The sequence below is a fragment of the Dreissena polymorpha genome, chromosome 4 (genome assembly GCF_020536995.1).
Source record: "Dreissena polymorpha isolate Duluth1 chromosome 4, UMN_Dpol_1.0, whole genome shotgun sequence".
In the NCBI taxonomy this organism is placed as follows: Eukaryota; Metazoa; Mollusca; class Bivalvia; order Myida; family Dreissenidae; genus Dreissena; species Dreissena polymorpha.
Window position 1 is genome coordinate 91,135,520 of NC_068358.1, and position 27,800 is coordinate 91,163,319.

General features: G+C 36.3%; 1 protein-coding gene across 1 annotated transcript in view; it reads right to left on the bottom strand.

Moving 5' to 3' along the window:
* The window catches only part of LOC127879477 (non-lysosomal glucosylceramidase-like), a 41,050-nt gene extending 15,111 nt beyond the window's left edge, over positions 1-25,939 (bottom strand). The window contains exons 1-11 of the mRNA XM_052426327.1: positions 25,673-25,939; positions 14,788-14,876; positions 14,301-14,416; positions 13,214-13,435; positions 12,481-12,570; positions 11,775-11,915; positions 10,474-10,576; positions 6,399-6,552; positions 3,996-4,121; positions 2,762-2,925; positions 2,306-2,410 (exon numbers count right to left, since the gene is read on the bottom strand). Coding sequence (XP_052282287.1) covers positions 2,306-2,410; positions 2,762-2,925; positions 3,996-4,121; positions 6,399-6,552; positions 10,474-10,576; positions 11,775-11,915; positions 12,481-12,570; positions 13,214-13,435; positions 14,301-14,416; positions 14,788-14,876; positions 25,673-25,842 — 1,480 coding nt within the window. The 5' untranslated portion in view covers positions 25,843-25,939. The remainder of the gene's footprint in view (positions 1-2,305; positions 2,411-2,761; positions 2,926-3,995; positions 4,122-6,398; positions 6,553-10,473; positions 10,577-11,774; positions 11,916-12,480; positions 12,571-13,213; positions 13,436-14,300; positions 14,417-14,787; positions 14,877-25,672) is intronic.
* Positions 25,940-27,800: the final 1,861 nt, after the last annotated feature.

Genomic DNA, 27,800 nt, shown 5'->3' on the forward strand with positions numbered 1-27,800 from the left:
TCAATCATAATTTCTGCTGTTAGTAATTTGTCACGATACTAGAACAAAAGACATTAATGTTAACAAAACATTTTAAGTATGCTAGTTTTGCACTAAATGCTTTGATGCTAGACAGAACATTATGATTAAAAGCTGTCCTGGTTTCAAGAACCGAGAGAACTATCACAACATTCCAACTTAATTATGCCTGGGTAAAGTTGCTCAATGATGATAGGAGCCTTGTTACGATATGAAACTTGATTTTCAGTAAGGAGGGACTTTCTTGAAACTAAAAATACCATGAAAGAGTAAAGTGTCGTCCCTGATTAGACTGTGCGGACTGCACAGACTAATTTGGGACGACACTTTACGCACATGCCTTATGCCCAGTTTTCTCAGAACGCGGCTCATGTGTTAAGTGAACCAATATGCTTTCTTAAACATTAGACTAATTATGAAAATTGTATGCTATACACGTACACTGCATTTTTTTCCTCTTAAAAACAATTTATTATTTACAATTATTGAATTAACTTAAAAAAAAGTTTTTCTTATCTTAAATTCAACGTAACACAATAACTTTCAAATGCACATAAATCATAAAATTGAATTATAATAATTTGTGTGTTAATTTATTTTTCATTTCAAACATTTCTATATTAAAAGTTATATTTTTAATGTATTAAATTTAATTGTGATCATCAGAAACACCCAAAGATTACATTCTCAGGTGCAACTCAAAGAAATTATTACCTATCAATGGTCTATGCAGCTAGACACACAGGGGCATCAAAAACATATCCATTGTGATTATTTCATCTTCACACCTGACACCTGCTTTAAACCACATTAACTGAGAAAGAATTAAGAATGCTAATAGTATAAGAACTCAAAAGGATATGATTAAGTCTGGTTATCTGAAAGCATATCAGCATATTACATTTCAACAAGACTATTGCCAAGCAATATAGTCACCTACAGGCTCCACCATTGTCAGAAATTCCACCATTGTCAGATTTTTTTATTTGTTGCCATAGCAACCAGAATTTTTGACGTAGGAACAAAATGAAATGACATGCATAGTGTCCATATTGCCATCTATCCATGTTTCAAGTTTCATGAAAAAATATTAAGAACTTAAGTTATCGCAGGATCCAGAAAACCACCATTTTCAGCAGTATTTCTAGTCTATTTGTTGCCATAGCAACCAGAATTTTTGATGTAGGAACAAAATGAAATGACGTGCATAATGTCCATATTGCCATCTATCTATGTTTCAAGTTTCATGAAAAAATATTAAGAACTTTTAAAGTTATCGCAGGATCCAGAAAAGTTTGACTGACTGACAGACAGACAGAGCACAAACCATAAGTCCCCTCCGGTGAAACCAGTAGGGGACAAAAATATCCTCACATATGCAAAGATTCAGCCATGACATCTGTTTATTACAATACAACAATAATGTGCATTAACAAGATGCGTTTGTGAAACACAATGTCCCCCTATATGACGCTTGACCTTGTAGGATGACCTTGACCTTGACCCTTCACCACTCAAAATGTGCAGCTCCATGAGATACACTTGCATTTCAAATATAAAATTGCTAGCTTCAATATTGCAGAAGTGACATTACATGAGCAATTTTGACCCATATATTTGACCTTGAAGGATGACCTTGACCTTTCACCACTCAAAATGTGCAGCTCCATGAGATACACATGCATGCCAAATATCAAGTTGCTATCTTCAATATTGCAAAAGTATTCATAAAATAAGCGATTTGGGCCACATATATTTGACCTCTGACCTTGAAGAATGACCTTGACCTTTCACCACTCAAAATGTGCAGCTCTATGAGATACACATGCATGCCAAATATCAAATTGCTATCTTCAATATTGCAAAAGTACTCATAAAATGAGCGATTTTGGCCACATATATTTGACCTCTGACCTTGACTTTTCACCACTCAAAATGTGCAGCTCCATGAGATACACATGCATGCCAAATATCAAGTTGCTATCTTGAATATTGAAATACTGCAAAAGTGTACATAAAATTAGCGATTTTGACCGATATATTTGACCTTTGACCAAGAAGGATGACCTTGACCTTGAGCTTTCACCACTCAAAATGTGCAGCTCCATGAGATACATATGCATGCCAAATATCAAGTTGCTATCTTCAATATTGCAAAAATTATTGCAAATGTTAAAGTTGGCGCAAACAGACAGACCAACCAACCAACAGACAGGGCAAAAACAATATGTCCCCCACTACTATAGTGGGGGACATAAAAATCTGCAAGATAAAATGCATCACTTACTTAGATCATACTGTAGGGAAAGTTGCAGTTTTGGCCACAGCATTATCAAGGCAAAGGACGCATAGAAATGTACGTCATATGTGTTGTACATTCTGTACTCATGGCCTGAAAACAAAAGGTGTTCAATTAAAAAAATATGAAAAATTAGGCAATTTCCCTTCTCTGAAATTAAATAAGAGTCATTGACATTCAAGGAAGTGTCTGAATGTATAATCTCTAAAATAAGAATAATGGTCATAGTACAAAAATATAAGAAAACAAAATGGATTACTTCTTACTTACACTGCATCATGAAAAAACACACCAACAAATGCTAGATTATGTATTTAAAATACATCTTCTTAACCCAGTATCAAGATACTTGTTTAAAATTCATATTCAAACAAAACATATATATATAGTTTGATTTCAAATTGAATATTTCAGCATAATAGGTTATCATGCTATGCTATATACCTTCAAGATAGGCAAACTTTCCGTACTCCTTTATTAGTGCGTCCATGGCAGTATCCCCCGAACCCTCGTCTGCAGGCTCCACAGGGTCCAGCCAGACTGTTCCACCATCACTCACGTAGTAGAGCTCGTTGAACAGCAAGGACTTGTACCAGTCTGGGATCTCACTATAATTAGCAAAATGTTGTTGTTTTACAATTAAAATTCAGGCTTCATGTGACACAATGTTGAGACATTGGTGATAGTACAGAAAACTGAAATAAATTTTATCAGGATTTCAACATTAATGAACTGTTATTTTTTATCAAAATTCCGCTTTATTATTGTTGCATTCAAACCTGCAGTAAAGAACACAGAGCTCCAGATAAGGTTTTGTGAAATTCTTAACGATACTACCAGATTTTCAAAAAGAATTCTTAACTCTGGAATTTGATTCTTAACGTTACTACTAAGTTGTAGAAAATAATTCTTAACTTTTCTAAATGACCTAAAAATAAATAATTATGGGTGTCATCGTATAAGATCTTTTCTATAATGTCTTTCTTAACATTCAACTTCGGCTCACTTTGTGTACAATATGTTAAAAGCGTGTTGTTTTGCACGCTTTGCAGTTTTTTAGGATCTTCGGGAATAGCCATTTTTTTGACAGATAAACTGTACATGCCGCTTGTATTGGAAAAAGAATACGCTTTGTTAAACAAACCCGATAACCATTCTATATAAGTACCGAAAAGATCTTTAATACGCTAAAAGAACTCAATAAAAATCGATACGAACCGATGTAATAATAATACTCGTAACTTGATTTTGTAATTCTTAATGGTACTACCAGATTTTAAAATAAAAACGTAACGGACTTGAAAATAAATCTTAATTACAAAAATACGACCATTATCTGGAGCTCTGGAACATATTTAAAACGCTTGTTCCAGCTTGTAAAGAAACACATTATTTTGCACAAGTTTACATGAGGCTGGAAAAACAGGGCTTAAAGCATGTGCATAAAGTTTGGTCCCTGATGAGCTTGTGCAGACTGCACTTTCCACTTTTATAGAATGTTTTGTTAAAGGGATGTCTCTTCTAAGGGAGTATCCACTCAAGGAGGAAAAAGTTGTATCTAATTAACCTGTGGAGATTACAGACTAGTTTGGCAGGACGCTTTACACACATGCATCACGTCCCGTTTTCGCAAAACAAGGCTCAAGTAATTCATGCCATAAGTCACCACAAGTCCCACCTGCAGTTGAGTGTAGGTGCCTGCCACCTCTCAATGCTATCCTCCCACACGGTGTAGTTCAGTAGGCAGTAGGTGGCCAACTTGGGGGAGGCGTTACCTTGATGACCAAACCAGCGTGTGTAGCGCCTGGAAATGAATAAGACATGTAAGTGACATATTTTTTTTAATTTTAGAGGGGTATAGCGAGTGTCGCACTCTGAGGACAGTGGGCCTTGACAATGGTCTTCCATAGAAGCAGTATTTACCATAACCTGAAATATATCTTTAAATACTATAATGTCAGCAACAAACCAGTTAACCATGCAGATATTTTTGGAAAATCAAGTGCTTCTTTTTGTCGATTTTGTCTATCCTTAAATAAGTGCACAGGGATTATTACTGTTTGCAGACTTTTACAAAACCTGTGCAACAAATTTATACATATGTGCAGAGAATATTCAAAAGTATAGCACCAATTGAGATATATTACATTCCAACATTATGTCATATTATAATTCAGTATTGTTGTAAGCAATTTAACAATATGAAATTCAAGTGATGTCGAATAATAAGCATTATTCTATATGCCATGAATTCATCCATTGGGCATTCTTCATATGTACCACGTGATCTTCCAATATATTCCAGTATTGGATCCAAAAAATCTGTATTTTTTCCATATTGGAAAGACTAGTAAAGTGCACAAAGCAATTGTTTTATAAGGATAAAAGCCCTAACTGAGAAAAAGTATCCGAATATATAATAATTGATTCTTAGTAAAATGCAATTGCTTATTGACACATTTCTCTTGAATATATTCAATAAGTTTCACAGGGTATCGTGCTGCAAATAACGATAATACATGCCTATTGCAGCATCAAAATCAAACAAAAAGAGCTTTAGAAAGGGATATAGAATAAAAAGCTTATTAGACGTTTAAACTGTACAATACCTGATATATAAGGACTCACACTCAGTTTGAAGTCATATTGGACTCGCCTAACGGCTTGTCCAATATGATTTCAAACTGTGTGCTTGTCCAAATGTACTTCCGTATTATACATTGAAACGTCTAATAACCTATAATTACAGAACAAGCTTTTTGTATTTATTGGGTAAATAGTAAAATATACCTTGCTTTATTAAGCAAATCTTAAACAAGAGCGCCGCATGACGGAGCAATATACGCCCGATTCGTGTGCCATTGGAGATGATACACTGATGATTGATGTATTTGTTTTGGAAATAAGCAAAAAAAAATTTCAAAAATCGCGAAAAAAATAAACCCGATGAAAATATCGCAAAATAAAACTGGATAAAAATATTGCATAAAAATATTGCATGTGTTAATCGGTTGCATGTCTCCAATCAGACCTGACTGATATATAATCTATATACTACCTCTGACCAAGTTTGGTGAATTCAACTTGAACTAGAGCTTTGTCACTGAATGTGACTTATACCCCCATACCACTTTGACGAAGGATAAAAAGTTGTTTAAAAGTTTCGGATGAATACAATTTGAATTAGAGTCCGGACAAAGTGGCGCCGTTGAAAATGCACTAATTGACCCTATGACCTAGTTCTTGACCCGACATGACCCATATTCGAACTTGACCTAGATATCAACTAGATGCAACTACTGACCAAGTTTGGTAAAGATCGGATGAATACAATTTGAATAAGAGTCCGGACAAAGTGGCGCTGTTGAAAATGGACTAATTGACCCTATGACCTAGTTTTTTACCTGGCATGACCCATATTCGAACATGGCCTAGATATCAACTAGATGCAACTACTGACCAAGTTTGGTGAAGATAAGATTTATACAATTTGAATTAGAGTCCGGACAAAGTAAAATGCACTAATTGACCCTTTGACCTAGTTTTTGACCCAGCATGACCCATATTCGGACTTGACCTAGATATCAACTAGATGCAACTACTGACCAAGTTTGGTGAAGGTCGGATGAATACAATTTGAATTAGAGTCCGGACAAAGTGGCGCCGTTGAAAATGCACTAATTGACCCTATGACCTAGTTTTTGACCCGGCATGACCCATATTCGAACTTGGCCTATATATCAACTAGATGCAACTGCTGACCAAGTTTGGTGAAGATCGGATGAATACAATTTGAAATAGAGTCCAGACAAAGTGGCCCCTTTGAAAATGCACTTATTGACCCTATGACCTAGTTTTTGACCCGGCATGACCCATATTCGAACTTGGCCTAGATATCAACTAGATGCAACTGCTGACCAAGTTTGGTGAAGATCGGATGAATACAATTTGAATTAGAGTCCGGACAAAGTGATGCCTTCCGCCCGCCGCCCGCCCGCCCGCCCGCCAAGGGGTTTCACATAATACGTCCCGTATTTTATACGGGCGTATAAAAATCTAATGAAGACCCAAGTTTCCTCACCGAGTGTATTGCACTTCCTTGGACCTGAAGTGTATAAGAGGCATGTCCCAAGTCAGACTGAACTCTAGCAGCTGTGAGGCCCCGGCCTTGCATACAGCTCTCAGTGACACAGCTGCACCAATATCCTTGCCTCTAGCAGTTGGATCACTCTTGCCTGGAATAAGGAAAAGAATATCATGCTATAAAAGCATTATTTTATTAAGTGTTATGTGTCAATGTTTGCCTCACACACTACTTCAATGGCTAAGAATAAATAAAATTTAAATTGCAGGAGGATATGATTAGCCTAAGCAAAAAATTCATTGGCTAAACATGAATGAAATATACTTGTAGGCAGACAAGATTAACAAGAATATTGCCAAGCAATATATGTCCCCTACCGGCTCCACCATTGTCAGATTTTTATATATATTTTTTGACGTAGGAACAAAATGAAATGACGTGCATAATGTCCATATTCCCACCTATCCATGTTTCAAGTTTTATGAAAAAATATTAAGAACTTTTTAAGTTATTGCAGGATCCAGAAAACCACAATTTTCAGCAGTATTTCTAGTCTATTTGTTGCCATAGCAACCATACTTTTCAACATAGGAACAAAATGAAATGACCTGCATAATGTCCATATTGCAACTTATCCATGTTTCAAGTTTCATAAAAAAATATTAAGAACTTTTGAAGTTATCGCAGGATCCAGAAAAGTGTGACAGACTCACAGACAGACAGACAGACAGACAGACAGACACACAGATCGAAAACCATAAGTCCCCTCCGGTGAAACCATTAGGGGACAAAAATGGGGAGCTGAAATACACATGCGTTAAAGTAAAATGTGATGGCATCAAAATAAAAAAAAACTTAATAGAAGTTGTGTACAAAATAAGATCATAATTAATGTGTAACCAGGCTGTCAAGTGACCTTTTTTTCAAAAAGTAGGAAAAAATAGGAACTACTTTTGCAAAAAAAGTAGGAAAAAAGTAGGAAAAAGTAGGAACTTTTCCCTCAAAAGTAGGAATACATAATACAATTTTTTTAGACACAGGTCCAGGAAACATAGCTTGAAACAGAGCAGGAGTGCCATCACATGTTCTGTATGGATTCCCTCTTGAAGCTACCTTAAGGGCCCAGAGGATTTCAGCCTTTTGTACCTGTTCCTTGTGTGATGGATGTACTTGCATACAGATAGATTTATCCCCACCCCCACTGAGAGCTGCTTGGCTTTGTAGCACTTCCAAACAAACGCTTTTGTGAATTATCATGCATGTATTTCTGAATTATCATGCATGTATTTCATGTTTTCCTTGTGTTGTTGTCCATCTGCATGACTTATCAGTTGATTAGCACCAGAATTACATGTACTACACAAGATGGACTTCAATCAGACACCACGATACAAGTGTTTTTCCACTGTTGTCCAACTTCCCCATCCATGAAGGGTTAAACTTTGTTCTCCCACTAGGCATTTTAGCACTTATAGTGTATCTATGATAATTAAGTTTCAAGCAAAGCTACCCTGATAAAGAAGTATAATTAGATGCTGTTCATTTTGGTGTATCATCAAATAAGTGGTTAGAGGTCTTCTGTGTATGGATATATAAATGGTAATATACTAAGCATGTTATATCCTTAAGCAGAAGACAAAATTTATTTAGTGATACACCAACTTGTTTTCCAAGATTAATACTAGTATATAAAGCAATGTCAATGCTCTGCCATAGCTACATTTTGAAACCTTTAAATTGACAATAGGGTGCAGTTATAATGACTTAAGTTACATTCAAAACGACTGGTCATTGCAGAGCACACTATGTAACTGGAAATAGGACCTTATCACCTGACATCTTTTATGACATCATTGATTGAGCAATGAAACAGTTGCACTACATTGTTTATTTCAGTTTCAAATAATGGTTTTTACATTATTGATGATGTTGCGGGAGTGTAATAATGCCGTTTAATATTTTTAATACTACGCTGTAACACCTTGAAGTTACCTCACTAGCTATGGCATCATTAGACAAGAGATGTGTTTGTCAGAAACACAATGCCCACTATTGCGCCGCTTTGAAATAAAATTTCAAAATATAATTTGGCAGGTTTAGAAATTATCACTCTTTTAAAGCTTATAAGTTCCCTTGGATTGTATTTTTTTTACTTTTGACCTTGTAGGATGACCTTGACCTTTCACCACTCAAAATGTGCAGCTTCATAATGAGATACACATGCATTCCAAATATCAAGTTGCTATCTTCAATATTGCAAAAGTTATGGCCCATGTAAAAGTTTTCGGACGGACACACAGACAGACAAAAGTCAGACAGACAGACAGACAGACAGATAGACAGACAGACAAACGGACTGACAGTACAACTGCTATATGCCACCCTACCGGGAGCATACAAATGTATCAGGGCATTTAGGCTCTGTGCATTTATCATTAATTACCACACATGATGTACCTTTGATATCAATAGAACATCATATCTGTTGTCATGTAATACAGAATTTATTACATTATATTTGTAAATAATGAAAACTCGGCAAAGCATCAGTTTTATCTTTTTCAAATAACTTGTGTAATAAATTCCATATTACATAACCACTCATACAATACATGTATCTCTATATCTCTACATTCCAAACAGCAATATCATGTAAACATGCATAAGGTTTGGTCAAATTGTTGTCAATGGAAACAAAACAAGAGACAAAATTGTCACAAAACCAGGTTTTCATTGTGAAAAAAAAATCTGATAAAGGGAGAAAACTCAAACTGAACTTTTGAAATGAACAAACAAAATTAACCCCCTTTGTAAGTTTGTTTTAAAAAAATAAATATTTTTAGTCGTGGCGACCTTGACATTGGAGATATTGACGTGATTCTTTTGTGCGACACACCGTCCCATGATGGTGAACAAATGTGCCAAATGATTTTAAAATCTCACAATGAATGACATAGTTATGGCCAGAACAAGCTCATTTATGGCCATTTTTGACCTTTGAACTCAAAGTGTGACCTTGACCTTGGAGAAATCGACGTAATTATTTCGCGCGACACACCGTCCAATGATGGTGAACAAATGTGCCAAATGATTTTAAAATGTGACAATGAACGACATAGTTATGGCCCGGACAAGCTTGTTCCGCCGGCCCGCCAGCCCGCCAGCCAGCCAGCCAGCCAGCCAGCCAGCCAGCCAGCCAGCCAGCCAGCCAGCCAGCCAGCCAGCCAGCCAGCCCACCCGCATTCGCCAATCTAATAACCAGTTTTTTCCTTCGGAAAACCTGGTTAATAAAACTGGAATAAACAATGGGTTCCCTCAGCTCTTGCATCACTGGGAACTGTGTAAGGTAGTGAAGTCTGCAGTGTACAAATGCTAAGGAAGTAAACAAGGCACTATTGTTACTTTAAATAAAACTTTTGTCAATAATTTCAAAAGTTACATTATAAATAAATATTTATGCTTCCTGAAGAGGTGAAGGCAGACAGTCAGCATGGGTTGTCAGGTCTCATCTAGATGAATGCACCTTAACAGGGATACAGTCATGCCATAGATTCATTCATCCTGCAAGTTTACTAAATAAACTCTAAAAAAAAATAATTCTCCATTGAAAATGAAAAAGTAGGAATAGTAGGAAGATTTGGTAAAAATATAGGAAAAAGTAGGATCATGATGAAAAAGTAGGAAATAGTAGGAAAAAGTATGACCGCTTGACAGCCTGTGTAACTGTAAAACAAATTATAGAGTTTTTAGTAAATTTGACCTGTTACTATAGCTTCTAGGGGACATAAAATTCTTTTGAAAGTCATAGAACTTTATATTCTAAGCAATTCCAAATTTCATGACTGAAATATCCTTCAACTGAAACAGTTTGGAGAATTAGTATAGGCCAGGCAGAAAATATTGATGAGAACCAAACAAACACGTGAGCTTAATTCAACATTTTAAAAAATAATCTATAATACAAAATCAATCATTTGCTTCAGCAACTTGCTTAATATGGTCCCACAAAATCATAGGGAGAAAAACCCTCGGTTGTAAAGTAAATATTGCTAAACTTTATGTTGCCACTAACCTTGTTTTGAGGACAGTTTCCCGTGACCTTGCAGTTCAGACCAGACCTCTGCTCCAGTGCCCTGAGGGTCAAAGTTCAAACAGTGGCTAGCCGTCACCCCCTCCTGAAAATATAAAATAGTGAGCTGTATGCAGAAAGGCACAAAAAGGAGAAATATTTAACTATCTGTCGAGATTGGATGAACAAATAGACAAAAACTCATAGAAAATCGTTCAGCGTTTGTAAATGTACTTATTACCAGGGATCATATTTTTTTCAGTTTTGTCGGTCCTAGACCGATTGGGATCATCAAAGACTGATTGAAAATCCCAAATAGTCGGTCCGAAATGTTTGCTATTAAAATTCTCATGTCATGAAATCGATAACACAGTGTACATGCTAACACACCCTAATGACATTCTTATCTCGATTAGGTGTGGTAAACCATTTGCTGCAGTCTCCAAACCGGTCAGGACCGGTTTATTGCACGTCAGACCAAGAATCAAAAACTTGTGAACAGCGGATTAAAGATGCATCCGAAAAGACGCGTCTGAATGCACGCGCTGTAACTAAACAAAACATGCCGATACATTTCCCACCAGCGTAATAATCCGGTAATATAATTATGAATGAAAGTTGCGGATCTGATCGACAGAACAGCCGAAAGTTATTTTTATGGGCGGAACTTCACATAAAATAGTACACAAGAATAATAATATACATTGAATAAATCTTTAGTAAAACCGTGTTAGAATCGAAATAATTTGTGTACTTTATACTTTGTTGTTGAATAGCTCACGACCGGAAAATTAGATGCGTGGTTTCAAATGCTTCGCTCTCTTGATTAAATCCCTACGCATCTAAACTATCGGCCGTGGGTTATTTGACAACAAATTATTTCTTAATTATTTGGTTTGTTGTTGTCAGTAGCCAACCTAAGCACAGACATTTGTTTGGTTCAGTGCATGTGTGTAAGCTTTTATCGAGTCGACAACAATTTAAAACATCGGTATAGACTTACACAGGTTAATAATATTGACAACGATGAAAAAAGTCTGATAAAACAGCACACGAAACAACAATGAAATACCAAATCATAAAACCAGTTGAGCAAACTCGTTCCGTTTAAATAAAATGCCTAAGGGAATTTTAGTTGTACATGTATTATACCACCTTCATGAATGGCAAAATCAATGGTATATATTTTAACGTAATTTGTCATGATTCTGGATATACATTTTCGGATACTTTTCCCCATTTATATCCGGACCGATTGATGTTGCGGGAAAAAATGATCCCTGCTTATTACTGATGGCCGTTACCTTTTCTGCAGCTGACACAGCATAGGTACAAGTCATGTCATGGAACTTCTGGTGAATCATCACCCCAAACATGCTGCCATCTCCCTTGAAACTCTCTGTGTAACAGCCACCCTGGTAGTCCTTCTTGGAGCCTACTCCATTCTGCAAACAGGCAGGAATGGTCAAGTGAGTTTATCACTCATTAGACCTTGTCAGTCTATTATTTTGATGCCCTCCATGAAAACTGGGCTTAATGCATGCTCACAAAATATCTTTACACATTAGCAGCCCCTGCAGTCCAACTTTTTCCAAATTTTGTATTTTTAGGAAGTCTATATCTATTCAAAAACCCAGTCAAGGCAGAAAGTGTTATCCTTGATTAGACTGTGTGGACATGCATTAAGCCCAACTTTGCCTAAGCGCTTCTCAAATATCTTGTCTTTTAGTTGAAAAATGTCATTATCTTTGTAAATGCCATCAATATTGCCTGATACACACAGAAAACAACCAACCAATTACTTATCACTGCCAAGTACAAGAATAAAAAGTTAATTTGAGTAAAAGTTTAAATTTGTTGATTATTTTTGTTATGGTAAGGTAAAACTGTATATTGCCCCATTAGTGCAAAAAAGTTACCTTCTATTTCAAATGTGACATAGACCTTTTTGCACCACCAGGGTGAATTATTCTCAAGATTCAATGTATCAATGCACACAATGCTATTCACCTTAAAAGAGAATGTTATGGCAACTTCTACGTCATCATTTCCCTCATTTACAACATCCCACACAAATGCTGTCATTGGAAAACTGGAGTCCTGGAAGGTTAGACAAAAAGACACTGAAATTAATCATTACATCTTATACAATATATTTTCTTATTTTTATTGTTGATGCATATTTTATTTTATAAGTGTGCAAATATATATGGACTGTACAATGATGAAATATTTCAGTTTAATTTGTATTATATGTGAACAACTATCAATTGAACCAGTCTCCCCAATAATCTATCAGCCTTCAAACAAAGCAAGTAAAACTGTACACATAATTTCTACAATACAGGCACTTTCAGCTAAAGCCATATTCAGGTATAAAATTAATTTGCAGTTGATTGGCCAGAATTTGGGACATAGAGTCAGTAATAGTTATGACTTTAACCGACCTTGTGGTCACTGTAGGATTTTGGCAGAAAATAATTAGTTTGGTTTAAACCTATTTATTTTAGCTTAATTGCATCTCGAGCCACAGGCTTATAGAAACTCTCTAGTCTGTTTCTTGGGCCTATAACCAGTGCTTGTTACTTTGGGGCAGATCAAGAGAATGCTCCCCGAGTAGTGATCTAACCCGTGACCTCCCAATCACTAGGTGGACACCTTATCAATTGCGCCAAGGCGCACTAAAGAATAATGTCCAGAGAAGGTGTCCGGAGAATAATTGAACAATTCAGAAATAGCTCACCTTGTAATCCTGGGCAATGATAGGGGACACCTGTCTGCAGGTGAGCCTCAGGTTGAACTCAGGTATTGTGTACACTGTCCAGGCCCGTGGGTAGAGGGCCTGGTAGGTTGCCTGACCCAGGGGAAAGCCCCACTCCCACAACTTCAGGTTCTTGTGAACCCGACGACCGGTAAGCACCTTCTGGTAGACAGTCTTGCCTTCCTTGATTATGGTTACTAAAAACTGCAATTGGTTATGGGAAATAAAAATGTGTTCAACATAAACAAAGTTGTATTTGTAATTTAACATATTTCTTAATAAGTTACAATAATTTGTTAAAATAAATAAACAAGCACCTACATATCATAATTTATTTAAATAAAAGTTAGAACTAACAGAATGATAGCGCAACAATGTCTTGACTTTTAGCAACTGCACACAACTAGAACTTGTCACAGTAGTGGTCACGAATACCCCCCACCACAGCATGTAGCAACTATTAAAAGCTGACCCTGAGGTGTGCACAGTTTTTTTTTACCTCAGGGGTATTTTATAACTTTTAGAAAATCAGAATACCATGTTACACACCAAATGTTAAACTTCGCCTTGTGGTTTCAGAGGAAAATACTGTAAGTTATTTTGCTATAGAAGTGTTTATAAATAATTTGACCCTTATGTTGTAGACAGTAATGGCCCCAGTTTAATGAAACTTAGTTGATTGCAAATATGTCATGCTACATACCAAATATTAAACTAAAATGTTACAGAAATTCTTCGTTAAAAAGTTTTCATAACTCTACCTTTTTTTGTACACTGATTAATATGGAATATACTCAACTTATATCGTATGTAACAATGTCTGCAAGTTTGAATGATGAAAAGTGTAGGTGAAGCCTAAGGACAGGCAGGCTAGGTGGATTGGACAGACAGACAGTCCATAGCTAGGTGGATTGGACAGACAGACAGTCCATAGCTAGGTGGATTGGACAGACAGACAATCCCTGGCAATTTCAGCACTCACCATTACTTTGTAGCTAGCAAACACAAAATTATTATTATCAACATGCACAAATAATTTGTATTGCTTCTACTCCATGCATATACTTACAGCATCAGCCTGCACCGTGTGATACTCATACATTCCAGGAACCATCTGAAATCTGCAGAACTCCCCGCGGTAACCACGACCAATAGAACCTGACCCGATACCACCTATAGGACAACCTGAAGCAGAGTGAATACAAACATTAACATCAGGTTAGTTGTGTGTGTATATAACATGGCATCAGTTATTCAATGAAACTAAAACAATCATAAAGGAATGGTGAACAATTTCTAAAATGTTTATAGTTTGGGAAGTAACAAAGAGACTCATTTAATCTTATTGGCATATTGGCAATGATCATTTTTCATGATCTACACAATTTGGATGATTGAGTGTGCAACATTGACAGTGGTAAATGTGTCAAAAACAGAGACATAATTTTTTCTTATAATAAAATCATTTATCAGTATACGTGTACATGTAGTTTTGTTAATGTATATGACTGTGTTTGAGAGAGGCAGTGTTAGGAAAACTGAACCAAGTTACTTACCATACATTGGTTTGTGTGGCACAGGATTAGTAAAGTCCATATGGGGTCGTCTTCCATTCTTATAGCATTTCAGTGTATGGACAGTGTACCTGAAATTAATATCAATTACAAGAGGGCCAAGACGGCCCTAGTTGGCTCACCTGAGAGGAGTCAGTTCATTCAATCTTTACCAAATGTCAAACTTGACCTAGATATTGTCCAGACAAACATCCTGGTCAAGTTTCATCATTATTTCATCTGCGAGTCATGATCAATGTACCTATGAAGTTTCATGATACTAGGCGTAAGCATTATTGAGTTATCATCCGGAAACCATTTTTCTAAGCTGAGTCACCGTGACCTTGACAGCCATTGTGTGAATACGTTTTTTAGCACTGTGACCTTGACCTTTGACCTAGTGACCTGATAATCAATGGCGGTCATCTGCGAGTCATGATCAATATACCTATGAAGTTTCATGAACCTAGGCATAAGCGTTCTTGAGTCATCATCCAGAAACCATTTTTACTATTTCAGGTCACCGTTGACCTTGACAGCCATTGTGTGAATACGTTTTTTGGCACTGTGACCTTGACCTTTGACCTAGTGACCTGAAAATCAATAGGGGTCATCTGTGAGTCATGATCATTGTACCTATGAAGTTTCATGATCCTAGGCATAAGCGTTCTTGAGGTATATTCCAGTAACCATTTTACTATTCCAGGTCACCGTGACCTTGACCTTTGACCTAGTGACCTGAAAATCAATAGTGTTCATCTTCGAGTCATGATCAATGTACCTATGAAGTTTCATGATCCTAGGCATAAGCGTTCTTGAGTTATCATCTGGAAACCATTTTACTATTTCGGGTCACCCTGACCTTGACCTTTGACCTGAAAATCAAAAGGGGTCATCTACCAGTCATGATCAATGTACCTATGAAGTTTCATGATCCTAGGCCTAAGTGTTCTTGAGTTATCATCCGGAAACCATTTAACTATTTCGGGTCATCGTGACCTTGAACTTTAACCTAGTGACCTGAAAATCAATAGGGGTCATCTACGAGTTATGATCAATGTACCTATGAAGTTTCATGATCCTAGGCCTAAGCGTTCTTGAGTAATCATCTGGAAACCATTTAACTATTTCGGGTCATCGTCACCTTGACCTTTGACCTAGTGACCTGAAAATCAATAGGGGTTATTTGCGAGTCATGATCAATGTATCAATGAAGCTTCATGATCCTAGGCATAAGCGTTCTTGAGTTATCATCCGAAAACCATTTTACTGCTTTGGGTCACTGTGACCTTGACCTTTGACCTAGTGACCTGAAAATCATTAGGGGTCTTCTGCGAGTCATGATCAATGTATCTATGAAGTTTCATGATCCTAGGCATAAGTGTTCTTGAGTTATCATCGGGAAACCGTTTTTAAAATGGTAAAATTTACTATTTCGGGTCATCGTGACCTTGACCTTTGACCTAGTGACCTGAAAATCAATAGGAGTCATCTGCCAGTCATGATAAATGTACCTATGAAGTTTCATGATCCTTGGCATAAGCGTTCTTGAGTAATCATCTGGAAACCATTTAACTATTTCGGGTGATCGTCACCTTGACCTTTGACCTAGTGACCTGAAAATCAATAGGGGTTATCTGCGAGTCATGATCAATGTATCAATGAAGCTTCATGATCCTAAGCATAAGCCTTCTTGAGTTATCATCCGAAAACCATTTTACTGCTTTGGGTCACTGTGACCTTGACCTTTGACCTAGTGACCTGAAAATCAATAGGGGTCATCTGCGAGTCATGATCAATGTATCTATGAAGTTTCATGATCCTAGGCATAAGTGTTCTTGAGTTATCATCGGGAAACCATTTTTAAAATGGTAAAATTTACTATTTCGGGTCATCGTGACCTTGACCTTTGACCTAGTGACCTGAAAATCAATAGGAGTCATCTGCCAGTCATGATAAATGTACCTATGAAGTTTCATGATCCTTGGCATAAGCGCTCTTGAGTTATCATCCGGAAATCATCTGGTGGACGGACGGACCAACATGAGCAAAACAATATACCCCCTCTTCTTCGGAAGGGGGGGGGGGGGGGCATAATGAGAAAACTGCCCCCTCCCAGCATCCATGTTATTCAACTTACCGGAACCATTTTTGAACTTAACTCTCGTATCAAGGAAACAAATGTTCTGAGCAAATTTCATGAACATTGGGCCAAAAATGTGACTTCTACTGTGTTCACATGTTTTCACTATATACATATAGAGAAAAATGCCCCGCGCACTGGCGGCCATGTTTTTTCACCGATCCAGACCATTTTTAAACTCGCCCGAGATATCAATAAAACCAATGTTTTGACCAACTTTCATGATGATTGGGCAAAAATTGTGACTTCTAGAGTGTTTACAAGGTTTCTCTATAGCCAAATAGGGAAAACTGCCACTACATGTACATGTATATACATGTACATATAGAGAAAAATGCCCCGCCCACTGGCGGCCATGTTTTTTCACTGATCTCGACCATTTTTGAACTCGTCCGAGACATCAATTGAACCAATGTTTTGACCAACTTTCATGATGATTGGGCAAAAATTGTGACTTCTAGAGTGTTTACAAGGTTTCTCTATAGCCGAATAAGGAAAACTGCCCCGCCCACTGGTGGCCATGCTTTTCAACGGATCGGAACCACTTTTGAACTCAACCAAAATATCATTAAGACAAACATTTTGACGAAATTACATGAAGATTAGGCATGAAATGTGACTTCTACAGTGTTCACAAGGTTTTTCTTTTTTTTGACCTAGTGACCTAGTTTTTGACCCAGCACAACCCAGTTTTGACCAAGTTTCATGATGATGTGACAAGAAATGTGGCCTGTAGAGTGTTTAAGAGCAAATGTTAACGGACGGAAATACGACAGACAAAGACCGGTCACAAAAGCTCACCTGAGCAATCAGGTGAGCTAAAAAGGGGCGTACAGAAGTAACCAAAACTAAATAAAAATCTTACTTACCACGCACAACTTTATATTAAACATCAGTGCTTTCCACGGGAATTTTTTCAGGCGCCCCGGGAATTCCCAGGTTCACTACCTGGGAATTTCCTGAGATGCAACTGTGACAGCATAAAAAATGTGCAATGTGGCTTGAATATTCGATATGCAGTCATGCTATCTCTAATCAGTAGATTATTTATTACTTCAGGTGGCATTAATGGTTATTTAATGTGGAAGAAAATACTGAGTGCTCTTTTAAAGTAGGGATTATTGATATCCTCGGGTGACTGCGTGTCGATCATTTAAGAAAACAAGTAACAGAATTTCAGAATTTATGAAAACGATGCAAAAATAAACGATTAACCTTCAAAGATTGATTTAATTCCCCTTAAATCCATTTCAAATTTATTAATTAACAGCTTGTTTAACCATGCAAATCCGATAGTTCCATTTACATCCAAAATAACATTCACTACTTGTGTAGTGACCTTATATCAAGACATCACACTAAAAAGGGAGAGTACTTGATTGCAAAAGGTATAAGGCCAACAAAACATATATTTTATTTAAACTTTTAACAGTACCGGTAATTATTTTTTGTATAACTTCTATTTACAAATTAACAAGTTTCTGTTCTATCGATCATTCTTCTTTTGAGCAAAATGGGCACATAAAAGTGCTCCAGAATTTCATTAACACAAATGTTCGTCATTTATTCAAAGAAATTTCTGCATATATATTACCATTAAAAGATTTCCTGAAATAAAAAAAACAACAGAAAGTGTATTCCCACAGGAACATGGGTATATCACCTGACACAAATTAATTATGTGCATGCACAGTTCTTACGCTAAAATTTTTCATGCAACATTTTCTGACAACAAAGAGTAAGTGAAAGTTGTATTTTTAATAAAAAAATGAAAGTGCTGTGTTTACATTAGTGCAGTTGTCTGCCTTACTTTGCAATTTAGGTGGATATTAAATTAAGAGGACCAAGAAAGTGTATGGAAAAAGGATACATTTAAATAATTTTAGTTGAAGATTTTGCAATTATACATGTTTTACCTCATTTTGGTTGTGTATGTTTTTATTTTCAAGCGTATCACAGTTTGTGAAACAAAATACTCGAAGCGCATGCATATGATGTCATCATTAGAGCCTTGTTGTTAACTCTAACAAGATGATCGATACAAGGACCCCCTTGCTACGACACATAGTACGAGTGCACCATATGATACAAATGTATACCGTACTTGTTGAGAAACCTTCTTTCGACGAAGGCCTTGTTTTTTTAACTGTTACCGCCAGCTCAAAATTCAATTGCCATAAGCGATATTGACTATCGGAAATGCTAACAAAGCACATAGAGGACTAATAGAAACATTTATGTATGTTATTAATAATTTATACGGTCGATATATCGTTGCAATACCCTCCGGGTCACTGGGAGTTGCAACTGGTTACAGCATATTTTATGTCAAGTCTTCTGCCCGGAATCTGGGCGGTACTTTAATCACCTAGTAATATTAGCAACATTAACTATTGTCTCGCATAAATTTACACAAACAAATCATATATATATATATATATATATATATATATATATATATATATATACATATATATATATATCAGGCATTATCCTAGAGGGTGAGGTAGGCGACTTTGTCGCCTTACGATGCTTGATATCGCTTTCTCATTACATCAAAGCGAAAACAAAATCGCCGACATTTTCTAATATTTTCTTTTTTGATAATCTGCCGCACGTGTGCGCTATGCCGTAACTAATACTGCCATTGTTTGCTGTGTGCAATTATCGGTTATCTGATCTACTGATAGCGAGAGGATTTGCTACGCATCACTGACTGCTGATGCAAGTCGCCTTGGTTTATTCCAGTGGAGGCATTGTGTACACGCCGGTCTTAACGACAATAGTGTAATTGACGTAACCATCTATGTATAGAATGCCAGGCTCCCTAACTCGTTTACAGTTTTTCAATCCACTCTTGTTATTTGTCAAGGCTGCCGGGAACCAATACAGCCATTGTTCACATGATGGTCATTTATTGTTATGCTTGACGATTTGTACAACTTAAAACAGTCTGAATCTCGCTGCTAAATATCAGTCTTAATATATTTAAGTACTGAGCTTAACAAATATCACAAACAGACTTACAAATTAAAAGTTTAATCCAAAAACGCAATCAAGCACGTGGGAATAACCAAATGCTAAACAGTGACTTATTGTGCGCAAAGAGGATAAAATATAGCATTAAGAATATATAGTATTTGTATTGTTATTGTTATGCGTTTATTATATCGCCATAAGACATTGTCCGGTCTTTTAATTTTTGATTTCTGATTGGTACTGACATGAGCAGTAACTGATGAAACCTCTTCGGTACTGTCCGAAAACTGTACAATCTATGGATGTTGCTAATGTCCGTAATCTTGCTATTTTAAACTACCGGGTATCTATTAGCAAAGTAAAGCACTGCAATATTGTATTTTAAAGCAATATGTCAACCAAATAATATATTGATTGCGTATATGCTAAGTTACAGGTTACTGGTTTTAATTTTCTGCCGTCAAACAATATGCATGTGCAGAAGACTTATATCGATATGTTTTCGGACAGTCGTTTTCAGATACAAATGGTTCGTCCATTTTAATTATTTATTACGTTCTTTATAACATTTTTATAGAATGACGAACAAACATGCAATGTTACAGATGGTCTGGTTGACAATATTTTGCAATGTACTAACCAGATTGTACCTAGAAAGACTAAACAAAGAACAATATGCTAGGGCTCTGCCCTATATTCCCTTTATCATACATCCTCAGGCTCTTGGCTTAAGTAGTAATTACATATGAATGAAATGTGTATTTTGGCCAAATAAAACACGTTTTACAGTTCTTAAGAGAGCAATATCTCTTTAACATCATGGCAGTTTAAAATAAAATGTTTAGTTTTAGTTAGTGTTTCAGCATATTTTATTTCAGATATATGTATGGTTATTAATTGTGAAACATTAATATTAAAGTACCTTTACGTGTGTGATCAAAGGTCCGCTCACATCTCCCCAATACCATTGGAAGGAGAAGTCACTTTCTCCTAAAATTTTAGGCTAGGATGATCCCTGTATATATATATATATATATATATATATATATATATATATATATATATATATATATATATATATATCATTTATGCGCATATTAAAACAACTTAAGTGATGTGGTGTCCTCGAACGATGATGATATTAATCAAAAGTTTCAAACAAGTCAACTGTTCATAAAAATGTGCAAGTTTTTGCAATGGAAAAAGCCAAATATTCTGAATTCGAAAATACCTTTTTGATAATTGATTATCTCCAGATTCCCTCATGAGATAGATCTGGTTTCTAATCACACTGACTTTCTACGGAACCTCCGTTAGATAGATCAAATTGTCAATTTAAAACTTTGGCTTTCGGTTTGATAACGGTCTTTTAATCAACTTTTTGTTTTGACCACAAACAACATGCAAATTGATATCGATGGTAACAGGTATTGTGTTTTTTACGCTGTTTTAGGTTGATTGAATTTGATTTCATAGACAAACTTGAGACTTATTAATTTTACATTGAATTTGGTTTAATTAGGATGAACGGTGAGCTGTACGTATGTACCCATTAACACTGGGGGCTGACGAAGTATAAGCGTAGTCCGTTTCGCTACGACGTCGGGTATATGTTTTACTACGAAAACATGGTGTGAATACACTACTTTATCAGGCGAGTTTCATATTTTCTGGTATTTTTGGATTAGAGAACCGAATATCTAGTAATGGTAGGTACTTATTTTCAATAACAAACTAATAACAAATGTGAGTAGATGCAACCTTCTCATTTATTTTGAGCTAAAATCAAAATATGTTTCTTTGAGGCAATGAACAGGGTGGTTTTTCTGTTAATATAGAAAATTACGTAAATTTAAATTAAATAAAACTACACGTTACTTTGATTCAGAGTACATCACACATTTTTAAGTACAAAACAGGTTACGAACATGTATTTTAATTATTCAAATGGTTAGTTTCGAAGGAAATTACAAGTCGCTTTATGTATAGGTTTCGCACAGAGTATGTATTGGTTGTGCTACGAAGTACAAATATAATGTATAGGTTACTCAACGAAGTTTCTGTATCATTTTCAGGACATATCACATGCAGTTTGCAGTTAATGCAGACAGCCATTTCCCAGTGGAAAAGATGCTGTGCTTCATTGTGCGAATGAACATCCAAACGAAAAGGTTTCCTTTATGTGGGAGATGCTTTGTGACACTGCACCAGGTGTACAATACAGAAATCGCACGTTCAATATTATGGGTGGCGACATAAAAAATGTATGCTGAAAATATAACATTCAATTCGGTTTCTGGAAAATTGATAATTCCGACAAAATCTACAGTGACAGAAAGTCCTGTACGAAAGATATCACGAATAAACACACCAACAAAGTATGTCAATTGTCAGATTATTTATTATTATTTATAGATTATTCTCATTATCTCGAAGTTGTAAGGACATAAACAAAATAGTTGGAGATATATGGAGTTGGAGATAAACATTCGACGAAACCCGCAGACGAAAACAGAAAAAGGAAAACCGAAAGCCCAAGTCTCACTATTGCCGGTAGAGCCCCGGTCCATACCGGTTTGCTAACGCAGGTCGACAGGCGAGAACCAGGATGATTCTTAGAATTTTATTAACTCCCGGTTCATCCCGGAGGTATTACACATTTAAATACTTTCCCGGTGGAGCTCCGGTTGTCCCCGGTGGTCCACAGTTCATCACGGTGGAGCACCGGTTCATCTCGATAGGGCCCCGGTTCATCCCGGTAGATGCCTGATCACGCACCGGGGCTCCGCCAGCATCATAGTGAGACTGGGCCTTTACCGCATTGTAACACGAGGTAAATTTGCTGGCCGTCATGTACGCAGTAAACAATAACCTGTGACAGAAACCCACTGCAACACCTTTACAACAATATATTGATTAAGCAATTGCGGATTTGTGCCATTGGGGTCCTACTTTCCACACCTTACGGCTGTTACAGGTGTTGATTTTTCAGGTAAAATCATGTATACTAACATGAAATTCATCTCAAAATTTATTGGCGATAACAGATTTTTCAAGAAAATCGATTTGATATATACAATGTAAAAATCAAAATCCGTATGAGATAAAGAAGGATCGAAGTTGGGACATGGGATTTACTTTGACATAAGCAGTGTTTCGAGATAAGCGAGTTGGACATAACGAGGATAGAATGTTATTTGAAAAAGAATACCGTATGCTAAAAACCTATCGTCGGTCTCTATCCTAAAGAACGTATAAGGCATTGTCACAAGGTGAAGATGCGTAATTTTTATTGAGACCGACGACATTAGGTTATCGACTCTCAACTGTCGTCTCATTTATGGATTTTCAATTTTGATCGTTTCCTTTGGCCTAGTCGTGAATTTAATTATATGATAATAATGTGCATTACCATGTCAACTGTGCGCCTCAGATATTTTTTGTCGTTGTTATATACTACCTCTTCCTCAAAGGAAACATCCAGCTACTCCATGACTGTGTGTTTAAAAAAAAACTTTTCTTTCTTTCGCCTTTGAGAGATAACCAATACGTTTTCTGTGAGAAACCTATACACGCTAAAGCGTTGTCGTAGCGAGGCATATACGTATACTGTCAGAGACATGATCATGCATAATACTACTATTAAGCCTTTAATTATGATTACAGGGTCACCCTTAACATTTATTAACACACCAGTGGCTTAACGATGCATACATCAATATGGAAATTGTAAAATTGTGTCAATAAAACACAGTTGTAAACCTTAATTGCATTTTTTAAAGTGAAACTTGACTTCGGTTTGATAAATCAGCGGTATATTTAATGTTTAACCGCATAAACCAGACACATGTTGAATCATAATTTGATGTAACAGGTCTGTTAAATGTTATTGTGCTTAAATTCAAAGTTTTGTTATTACAAAAGCATAATCTTACCTGTTTTAAACACAATTTTCCACTATTCCGTTCTTTGATGTCATGTGCATTTACACAATGTTTTCGTAGTAAAACATATACCCGACGTCGTAGCGAAACGAACTACGCTTATACCTCGTCAGCCCCCAGTGATTAAAGCTCAGAGCATTCAAGAAGAACTAGGTTGAAATGCCACTTTAATCTTTTCAGTTGTGACAGTCAAACATTCCAAAAAGTGGAATAAATATTTCAGGCAAATAACAAAAAGATCGCTTAAAGGGGCCTTTTCACAGATTTTGGCATATTTTGAAGTTTATCATTAAATGCTTTATATTGATAAATGTAAACATTGGATCTTAAAAGCTCCAGTAAAAAATCAACAATAAAATTAAAAAAAGGAAAAAAAGTAGCCGCTACCAGGGCTTGAACCAGTGACCCCCGGAGTCCTGGAGTTAGTCTGAAGTAAAAACGCATTAGCCCTCTCGGCTATTCCGCCGGGTATACACAGTTTAAGTATTTTATACCTTATATAAGCAATCTTCGTAGTTTCGACAACAACAGAACTCCAGACATTCTCAAAAGTGTCGGACCTGACCGACATTTTAAAGACAGGTCCAATTGAAAATGCCATGTTGCCGGTCCGAATGTCCAGGAAATAATTCAATAAGAAAAATTGATTTATTTTATAGAATTCGTTCCAGTGTGCGATCATTTGAGAACGAATATTCCTGGGCATTCCGGAAATTTGCACTTGGTAGCAATTTCGTCCGGTCTTTTATTTATCGATTTCTAATTGGTTAGCGGCTGGCAAAGAGTGAACGGTAACTGACGAAACCTCTTCGCTACTTTCCAAAAAATCTTTCTGCGAAGTGCTGCTAATGTCCGCCATCTTGAAATTTTAAGTGATCGATTTATAGCAATGTTAAGCACTGCAGCAGCATATCGTAAAGCAATATGTTAACCTAATTATATATTGATTACATATTTGCTAGGTTACTGGTTACTCATATACATTTTCTACATTCAAACGATATGTATAATGCACATTTTATTATATGTGCAAAACATGGATGTACATGTTTTCGGACTGTCGTATTCGGATACAGTATGATTCGTAAATTCTAATTTATTTTTGACGTTCTTTATAACATTTTTATAGAATGACGATACACATGCGGTGATACGGATGGTATGGTTTATAATATTTCGCATTGTAGTCACCAGAAATTGCAACTAGAAATACTACAAAAAAGTACAATTAGCTAGGTCAAGGGGGTGTCCCCTATAGGGACTCGGCCCTTAATCCCAGTTGGGGTCCTGCGGTCCCAGACTCCTAGCTTAATTTTCCGGTTTTCAAATTTGGGTCAATTGACACCCCTGGAATTAAGAGAACAAATATGTAACCATACAACTTATCGACTTAGAAAAACAACCAACACTTAGTATTAATGGAGCATCTGAGTTGTTGCTGAACGACATAACACTTAACTTCGCAAATACATAAGTACGATATATATGTTTGTACATTGATGTTTCGGTCCTATGAATCCCAGTCCGGTCCTGCAAGTTATCTAAGACTACCGGACCGGATGTCCTGTTGACTTAAAATACTTTTGGGAATGTCTGGAACTCTCCAAATTATTCAATCGTTTCGCGTTGCAACGCTTTCTAATTTTTAGGTTTTCAAATTGTCAAAAGATACATATAATGGCTATATTGGACTGTGGTAAATGTTCAGTAATACGGTTTCCTCACAAATATCATAACTAAAACGAAAATTTGCGAATATGAAACAACTTTTTTCAATTTTGTCAATTTACCAAACCGTGAAAAGATCCCTTTAAACTGTTACCTTAAACCAAGTCCAACCAGGGACGGAATTTGACTAAGTCGTGGGGTCTGAAATGGTTTGCAGTTTTCTTTGCACTCGTAGTCAAGTTTAACACGCCAACCGAAGTTAGGGAGTCCTGAAATAACTTCTTTAGGTGTCGAGAAACTATGTTCAGGATTACGATTTGCCATTTTATTTTTGCAACTTCCGATGTAAGGGAGTTCATTAACGACTTATACAAATATGTATATTGTTAGTTCCTTGTTATTTTGTCGTCATGGTCTATCAGTCGCTTGGGATGGTCTGTATCAGCAGACGCGATTACACACAACTATTCGCGGTTACATGACACGCATTTATACTTTTATACTGTGCAACTCATATGACCTTGTATAGTACTTAACACTTACATAAATCCACATTGATACCTCCTGTTTTAGGTAAATGGAAGACACGGCTTTCACGGGTCAAATCTTCCAAAATCTAGAAGGATTGCTAGAGGGTCTAATTTAGTATTTTTTTTATTATTTTATGCAAATCCGTGTTATGTGCTACATTATTGAACATTTTATAATGATTATAATTTACAGCCAGAAGGAAAAATGATAGAGCTATGCCAGACACCAGTTATATTGCACAAAGGTTGGTATCTTAAAGGAAAATGGACATAGATGATCAACTCGCAGAACACCCACCGACAAGCACTTCACTGAAGTAGACCTCATGATGTAGGCGTTTTATTTAAATGATGGGCAAGATAAAGACTACGAATTTCTTATTTTAATCGTAGATGAACTTTTTAACAAACAATTGTGCTAACGCGAGTTTGTATGTAACGATGAAGATGATTAATCAAATACAAAAATAAGTTCTGTCTCTACAAACTGTTGCGTTGCTCGTAACCACAACACAATAAATCCTAAGGACGACACAATAATACAATAGGATGGTTTTAGAATGAATAATGATCTTGCAGTAGTCGGTTACATATTTTTTATTGTTCACCATTATGGCAACTTCACAAAATTTTGATAGGTCGATTTGATAGAACGGCGATTTGATGCCACATGTACGTTGCGTTTTAAATTTACATGTCCGGGGCTCGTAATAGGTCAAAAGGCAATAGCGAGAACGCATTTATCAATTAACAAGCCGTTAGTTTCTTTTTTGTATATGTCGGACATGTTGTAGTGTACCTTATTGGCATTGGAACTTTCATTGATAGGTAAGTAGGGCATGTCACACTTAAATATATCATACACTTCAAAAGAGCTGCCTATTTCAAGTAGAGCTATATGTCGATTGTAATAATTATAGCGGTGGGTGGCATAATGGCAGTCGTCAGAAAAGATTGATAATGATACCATAAGTCATTTAGGATCGGCTGGTAGTTGAGGGTCGTTTGGGAGCTTTGTGGCAATGTCCGTAAGTAGTTCTCAAAGGTGGATGGGTGAAATAAGGGAAGGTAAAAGTCTACGGTTGCTTAGTATTTTAAACTGGTCTTTAAACGCATCTAATTGGAGAAATGCGTTTAAAACAGCCTGACTTAGTTCGTCCACGATGAGCTTTAAATAGTTGCAGTTAAAGGTATATTCTTGAATAGCATGGGAAAAGTATTATATGTCCTATTCATAAATCAGGACCAACACATATGTCAGAAAACTATCGTGGAATATCACTTACAAATACAATATACAATTTGCACGGGTGTCATGTATAAACGATTGTTCGAATGGGCAGAAACCAATAATAACATTGATGAATCGCAGTCAGTTTTCGTACTGGTTACTCAGCAATTGATAATATATTCTGCCTACAAGCTATAGTTAAACAATATCTGTCAACAAACGAAGGTAGAGTTTATTGTTTGTACATTGACTTCCGTAAAACCTTCGATAACATCAATCACAGTGTACTATTCCAATCCATACAAAGAAAAGGCATACATTGATTTAAAAAAATGTTTTTTTTAATATACATATTAAGTAATACATTAAAAAAAATCAATGTATGCCTTTGTATAAATCGCTGTATTCATGCGTTAAAACCAAAAATACTAAAATCCAACCCGACTTTATTTTCACATGTTAACATAACATAACTGAAACCAGGCAAGGTGATAGAACCAGTCCAACGATTGTTACACTAT